The sequence below is a fragment of the Crocodylus porosus genome, unplaced genomic scaffold, assembly GCF_001723895.1.
Source record: "Crocodylus porosus isolate Cpor-Errol unplaced genomic scaffold, CroPor_comp1, whole genome shotgun sequence".
In the NCBI taxonomy this organism is placed as follows: domain Eukaryota; kingdom Metazoa; phylum Chordata; order Crocodylia; family Crocodylidae; genus Crocodylus; species Crocodylus porosus.
In genome coordinates this window covers 6217838-6225499 of record NW_017728918.1, presented here as the reverse complement: position 1 = coordinate 6225499, position 7662 = coordinate 6217838, and the positions used below count along the sequence as shown (strand labels likewise).

Genomic DNA, 7662 nt, shown 5'->3' with positions numbered 1-7662 from the left:
ATCTGACGGTGGTGGTGTGGGGGTGGAACTGTCCTTGTGTGCAAGGGGATGGGTGCATGTTCCTGGGGGGTGCCTGTCTGCACGCGAGGCTGCATCTGTGTAAATGTGGGGATGTGTGTTCTGGTCTGCCTGGGGGGAAGCATGTGTGTGAATTGAAGCATGCTCTGTGCGTGTGCATGTGTGCCCGGGGGATGTGTGTCCATGCACTAGTGTGTGCATGCAGGCATGTGTGTCTGTGTGGGTCTGGTTGTGTGCATGGGGATCTGCATGGGTGTGTGACTAAGTGTATATCGGTGCAGGAGGGTGCATGGATGTGAATGCATGTGCATGGAGGGGGATATGCATGTGCCTGGGGATGTGTGTGCAAGCAAATGTGTGTGTGCATGCATGTGTATATGCAGACAGGGATGTGTGTGCACATGTATGGAGGGGGGGGTGTATACATGTATGCATGCGTGTGTATGCCTGGGCCCGGGGACGTGCGCGCATCTGTGTGCGCACACATCAGGGTGTGTGTACGTATGTGTGTGTGTGCATGTGTGTGCACACGCATCTCCTGCCCCTTTCCATTGTGGGCTCAACCCCATTTCTCCCCGCTTTGCCCCGGGCTTACCCACTCTCCTCTCCCTGCAGGTGGGTGCGGACGGACGGACGGGCAGGACAGGACTGGCCAGGCCCCCCGGCCGCATGGGGCCACGCCACAGCCGCTGAGCCACGAGGAGCGCCACAGGGAGCCGCGGCCATGTACCAGAGCCTGGCCATGGCGGCCAACCACGGCCCCACGGGGGCTTACGACGGGGCGGCGGGCTTCATGCACAGCGCGGCCGCCGCCTCGCCCGTCTACGTGCCCAGCCCGCGGGTGCCGCCCGTGTTGCCCGCCCTGCCCTACCTGCAGGGCGGCAGTGCCTCGCAGCCGGGCAGCCCGGGCTCCGGCCCCTCTCTCTGGACTCAATCCGCGCCCGACGGCACCGCCTACAACCCCGGCTCGTCGCACCTGCCGCCCGCCTCGCCCCGCTTCCCCTTCTCCAGCAGCGCCCCGCTGGCCTCCTCCGCCTCCGCTGCCGCCTACAGCAGCCCGCTGAGCCTCTCCGCCGGCGCCAGGGAGCAGTACAGCCGGGGCTTTGGCGGCTCCTACGCCGGCCCTTACCCGGCCTACGTGAGCCCCGAGATGGGCAGCACGTGGACAACGACGTCCTTCGACGGCTCCGGGCTGCACAACCTCCAGAGTCGTGCTGCGCCGGGGGCCACAAGGCACGCCAACATAGGTAAGCCCCATCCTGTCCCCTCCTTGACTGCAAGGGCTCAGCCTCTTCCCTGCCATCGGCTTGGGCATCCAAGGTATCGAAGCTAGCAGGGGCAGGCAGAGCTGCGTGGAGGAGTCGGGGCTGCGCCAGCTTGCCAGCGTAAGACTGGCCGTGGGTCCGGTCAGACCGTGGGTCTGTCTTGCCTGGTCTCCTGTGTCACACAGTCTGCGGCGGGTCTGCGGTGCCCTCCTGGTCAGCCTCCTCCCGGCCCTAGCCAAGCTTGCCATTTATCTGACCGGCAAGGAGGGTCTGGCCACGGGGACCCCCCGGGACCATTGGATTGCTTTTATGTCCCTCGTCCACTCACATGTCCGGGCCGAGTTTCACTGGCCAGTGTCCACTGGCTCCTGGGACTCATTCAGGGGCCAGTGGGCGCTGGCCACTGTGGTCTGCTCCGTGCCCCCCCTTTGGTGCACTGATTTTGAACCTTGGACCTTCACCCATCCCTGTTTTCTCTTCTGCTGACCCCCAAACTCAGCAGATGCATACCCAAAATCCCGCTCAAATAACCGGGGCGGCTGACAGTTGCTTTGTGGGTGTAAAGCCTGTGTTCCTCATATGCGTCCAACAGGCCCGTGGTGTCGCACAGCAGCAGAGAGCGGAGGCTGAAACGGAGAGCGAGCAGGGTACGAGCAGGATCAAAACTCCCTGTTCCTCTCTCGCTTGCAGCCTCCGGCATTTCAGGTCTAGCAAGTTCTGGTTCAGAAGTTGTCCCTGTAACTCCCGCGCTCAATGGCCACTGATGCCCCTTTCCTCCATGGATTGGTCCGTTCCCTTCTTTCGGCGGGGGGTCGGAGGTCCTTGGAGCGCCAAGGTCCTTGCGCGTCGAGGTCCTTGGAGCGCTGCAGTGGGGTCTGGAATATTTTCCTTACGGCGGGGGTTGTTCTTGGGAACTAGAAGAACGAGGTCTCGCTAGGCAGGGGGCTGCGTAGCAAAACGCAGAGCCCTGGCCTTGCAACCACGGCTGCGCTGGCGTGCCGTTGTTTCAAAGAAGAGCCGTCGGGCATCGATGGCAAGGCCGAGATGCACCAGGGTGCTCAGGCCGGTGATTCTTCACCAGGATGCCGCGGGTGCCGTGAGATCCTTTCGGGGGTGCCACGCAATGTTAGCACACCTAGGCGTGCTCATGTGATTCACAAGAGGAACCCCACGATTTCCAATTAGTGCAGAGGGGGAAAAAAAGAGTGTAAAAATAAAAAAAAACCCTCTGCCTGGTTAGGGTTTTTTGAATTCTTTGCAACAGAAAGATTGCCGTGTTATTTTTCCGTAGTCAGAAATGGAGTGAAAACTTAAGAGCTGGTGTTGTCTGAGGTGTGCCTTAAGTCTGGGTGGGGGTTGCGTCTAAGAAGGGGCCCTTGTGCCTAAAAAAGTTGCGATGCATTGATTTAGGTGCTTGCTGTCTCTGGAAAAAGCCAAATGCAAGGCATCTAAATGCTGTTGTGGCTCTACAAACAGCCCGGCTGGTTTGGCAGGAGCCTTTATTGGACTGGCTGGGTAGTTGGAAAAGGCATTTTCAGGCCCCAAATGTTCTTCCTTAGGTCTGGGGAAGAAGCAGGTTCAGCCTCGGTTTAAAACCGCAGCTGGGGATCTCTGCATGTAGGGTGAAGTGCTTGGGGAGCAAATCCAGGACAGGGCTCCGCTGAGTGAAATAGTGAACACGCTCAGTCCCTGAAGCCCCTCGAATTGCTACGAGGGTCTGGGCATGCAGCTTGCAAGCCGGGTGAAATGCATGCATTTCATTTCCATAGCTGATAATGGAGGGACATCGTGGTTATTAGTAGGGCCAAGTTTGACCAGAGAGAAAAGTGAAGGCAGGGACAGAAAAGGACCTCTAAAGTCATGCAATTCTTTTAAATCTGTGCCCTAACTTTTCCGAGGCGCTGGGCTAGCCAGCTCGCTTTCGCTGAGCTGCCTGACCCAAAGGTTTTCAAAAAAATCAGGTCATTTATTTAGGAAATGTATTTGTAAGGATTTTAAAAAAAAGCCCAAGAGACTAAAAAAAAGTTGCACTTTTCTCTTGAGGCAAGATGGTGGAGAGGAAAGCCCGTCCTGTGGGAAAGGAAAAGAAGTGAGTCCCGTATATAATCCCCAGGTTATAATCTCTTGAATCCTGTTTGTTCTCCATGTTCCCTCTCTGGTGGTATTTGTTTAGCCTCGGAGGTGTAGTTAAAAATAAAATGCAGTGCAAAGAAAAATGACTCAAATTTGTCCACAATGTGTTTGAAGATGAGTGTTTAACCTCCACCAGGAGCTCAATTTCCCCACCCCGTTCCCAGTCGGATTTTCTGCAACTTTTTTCTTCCCCTTGACAAAGTTGCACAAATAAAAAGCTGGTCCTGCGGGAGAGATCCTGGCTTTCCAGCTCTTCCAAGCTTTTTTTGGTGGCCGATGCAGAGTCGGTTAATAAAATACCGGGCATTATTTTAAGGACGGAGTTTGCCCCAATGGTCAAGACAGGCGGTGTAACAAGCCCAGGAGCTGTTAAATGTTCCTCTGTGCATGAAAAGAGGATTATTTTGTAGCCCCTACATAAAAAAAAAAAAAAAAAAACCCTTTGCAGTGACCATAATTAGGGGTTCTTAATAATTTTAAATGTGAAAGCAAAATCCAAGTCTGTGATTTCCCCAACACCCTACTCATTTCTTCTTTCCTCTTCATTTCCCACCCAGCGGCCTTTTGTGTCTTTTCGGGCCTGATCCTTTCTCTGACTTTAATGCAGTGCCGAGTTTTTGCTATTAGGATTTCAATTACGCCCCCGAAGCTGTGTTTGAAAGTCCCTGGCTGTGATTTGAAGCTTGCAGAGCCGAGGTTGTGCTCCCGGTTGTGTTGTGTGCAATGCCAGGCAGATTATTTAGCCAACCGGGCAAATCGAAATAATAAATCGTTGGCATGCAGCGGTGGAGGGAAGAGCAGAGGTGGAGCGACTGGGTCTGAGATTTAGTTCTAGGTCTGAGATCAAACCCCTGAGGCCACGACGCCGGGCCTCCCCGCGTATTTTGGAGTCAGTCTGTTTGGATCTGCTTGCAGAGTCTGGGTTCTCCAGTTTTTAAAATGCAGGGGGAAATAATGAAGCTGCAGACGTTGAAACTGTGCAGAGGAGCTGGGTGTGACAACTGTAAATGCGGTATTAAAGCCCAAGGATCCTTTTAAGTGCAACTGCGTGAGATCAGGTTATTTCGGGTGCAAATCTTCCTCTTTGCTCGTCATGCCCATTGTATTCCGAGGGAATTTTGCCTGCAGGACTCACCCATCAGTATTTAAATGGCAACAAAGATCACTTCCAGCCGGGGGCTTTTCTAACCTAAGGGGATACTTTGTAGTGACTGTACTTTTCCAAGTGTTGGTATGAACCACGCAAAAGTTGCAGGACAGCAGTTAACAAGCAAAGAAGAGGGGTCTTTGCCGGCTGGCTTCCTGGGGAGGAAGCCTGGATGAAAAAACTGAATGATTTCGGGAACAAAGGTGGGGTGGGGGGAGGCAAGAAATTACGCGCCATGTAGTGTGAAACGGGATTAAATTGGCAAGAGTCATTTGCTGTTCGACGGAGAGCTGAACACGCTTTGGTTAAAATATATTTCAGTGGAAAGATCGGTGTCTGCTCTGGGCGTGAAGCAGTTTGTAGCGCAGTGGTGGCTTCAGATCTGGTATGACTTGAATTATGAACGGTAGTAGTAGTATCATCCTTATTATTAACTGCTACAGGCTGCCCTGAGCCACAAAACTCACGCAGGCACCAGGAGCTCTGTCCTGCCGTGCTTACTTGCTTGGCATTCCCACCGAAGTCCGTTTTCCGGAGCGATTGGCTCGGTAGGGCTGCTGTTGCATTATGTTTGCGCGTTAGGTTTAAAAACAAACGCAAAACTCTAGACCGCTTGGCTCGGAGATGATACCTTTTATTAGACTAAGGAATCGCAAAAAAAGATCTTTTTTTTTTAGGTTTATACAGCATGTTGCTCTTACGCTGGGTTAAGCACTAGGGAGTCTGGTGCAAAGAGCAATGGCCAGATTTTTCCAAAGTGCTGTTAGTGGTTTAGGATCCCAGCTGGATCAAGGCTCATCACTCACTTGGACCTACCTGCAAATTTTCCCCAGCATAATCCCAAAGTGCCTTGTTCACCCTTTCTTGGGATACAAATCTGAGCATTATTATCATACCCCGAATGGGAGGTTTGGGGCTGTCTGGGCATGAACTTGATCCAAGCATTTGTTTTGATGATGTTTTAATGAATTCCTGCCTTAACGATGCGTGAAAAGAACTGGCTTTAAAGTCTGCCTTTCATGGTCACCGGCTGCTTTCCTCGCCTGCCACAGCCAAAGCCATCTCCTCTTCTTGAGCATCTTGAAAGCTCCTCCAAAATTAGCAGAGCCATGTAACCCGCCAGGCCAGGTGAATCCACATCCCCTAAGAGGGAGGGAGAAATGGGCTGAAGTCTGGCCCCCAGGATCCAGGCTGAGGGAGGGAGAGGCTTGCTCAGTCCACGCACCATAAAGACAGTGGCTTAGATCTAATCTTATTTTACCTCCCATGCAACCCCCTTGAGCTACTTGTTCTCCTTTCACGGATGCCGGTTCAGTTCCTTGCAGCTGCTTATAGTAACCTAGAGGAGAATTGGGTTCCTTGATTGTGCTGGGGGCTTATCGCAGAAGGCTTTGTCGACCATTCATGGGATTATTTTCCCCCCACCGCAAACTGCAGAAGAAGGCAAGGCAGGAGGTTGTCTGCACGGTAGCTTTGCAGCACAGCAGCCGTATCTGGAAAGATCAAAGCCCGGAGCAGAAACCATCCGCTTTGTAGGAAACCATGTCCTCTGTTGCTGCTCGGAGATGTTGGGGCAGATCAGAAGCTTTCCAAGCAGGGATATGGGCAGATATTTGCCCTGTAGCATCCCCTGGTTGACGTCCGTGTGACCCTGCAGTCTTTTTTGCTACTGCAAGAAGCACCGAGGTTTCCCGCACGTCCAGAGAGGTGTGTGTGAACAGCTTGTGAAAACAAGAATGAACACTACCTTTAATTATATGGACAATGCAGAAACTTATATTGAAAAAAAAAAAGATTTCCTGGAGTGTATCAAAATGCCTCTATGCGCATGGACGTTCACGGGCGTGCGCCTCTTTCTTTCCCGTCACACATTACATACATGCAGTGCCCACCTTAAAAGTCAGCCCTGCAACATTTAACTTGCATCCCAGGGCACAGCGGTGGCTCGTTTTCTGAGTCAAGTCCAGTCCTGAGTTAGCGCAGGCAAACAGGCTGGGCCGGGCCCTTCGGAAGTGCATTCGACTCTATTTTATAGCCATCCAGGGCTCCCAAACTCCTGCCCCCAAACCTCTGCTGGTTAGTGACCTCTTTCTAATTCCCAGCCTAAATCGTCTTCACATCCTAAGCCTCACCAAAAGAAAAAAAAGAAGCTGCGAGACAGCCCCCGCTGGGATGGTTTGTCTGAGTGGGAATTGCTAGCATCAGGGGGCCACCCCTGGCCTGGTAGACACCGAAGAGGGCACTGCTGTTGGAACCAGCCGTGGTGCCAGCCTTGTGCCAGTGTGACTCCACCAACATCGGTGCAGTGACATCATGGTAAAACTGGCTCAACAGACACCTGAAACAAGACTCAGGCCTCCCGACAAAAGCCGTCTGTGGCTCAGATACACAAGCTTTCGTTTACCCCCCACCCAAATCCCCAAAGCCGGGGCATCTTGCCGGCTTTAAACGAGCTGACATTTTAAGCAAATGAAGGAAAGCAATGACATGCATAAATGCTGCTAATAACATGTCGGCTACAATACCGCCGCAGATAGTGCATTCACATTGTGCGTTTCATGAATTGCTTGGAGAAAACATTGCAATCTTAAGAAAAGGGGTCTGTATCTACTACCGTAAAATTCACCTAATGCCTTAAAATTCTCTTTCCCCATCTACAGGCTTACTAATATAATAATAGTGAAAGACTTTAAAAAGCGTTGATCTCTGTGAAGTGACTATGGGTTTGGATGCTTGCCACCTTTGTGGAGCAAAGAAGATAAAGTTCTCTGAACACGTTACGGTTAATCGGGGGTTATTTTCCTGAGGGTATGTTCCCAATGCGCTCCTGGAGGCTGGGTAAATCCAGAGGGGATTTTCTCATTCATTGCATTAGGGCCAGGGTTTTCACACACGCACACGCACACACACACACACACACGGTGACCCAAGGAGTCTGCAACATTTTGCAAAATTGGCATGATGGGGGGGCACAGGCCTGCTTGTACACCTGGCACGAACGCTTGAGCCAGGCACATTTCTAAGCCCTTGGACACGTATTCACTAGGATGAAAAGTGCATGCGTGTGTTGGTGAATTCAGGGTTGGCCTGTGGGTAAGC

At 52.4% G+C, this 7662-nt stretch overlaps 1 protein-coding gene across 2 annotated transcripts in view; it reads left to right on the top strand.

The window, feature by feature from the left end:
* The first annotated feature begins 454 nt into the window (after nt 1-454).
* The window catches only part of GATA4 (GATA binding protein 4), a 40626-nt gene continuing 33418 nt past the window's right edge, over nt 455-7662 (top strand). For both annotated transcript variants that reach the window (XM_019537186.1, XM_019537185.1), the window contains exon 1: nt 455-1265. In XM_019537186.1, the coding sequence (XP_019392731.1) occupies nt 536-1265 (730 nt within the window). In that variant the 5' untranslated portion in view covers nt 455-535. The remainder of the gene's footprint in view (nt 1266-7662) is intronic.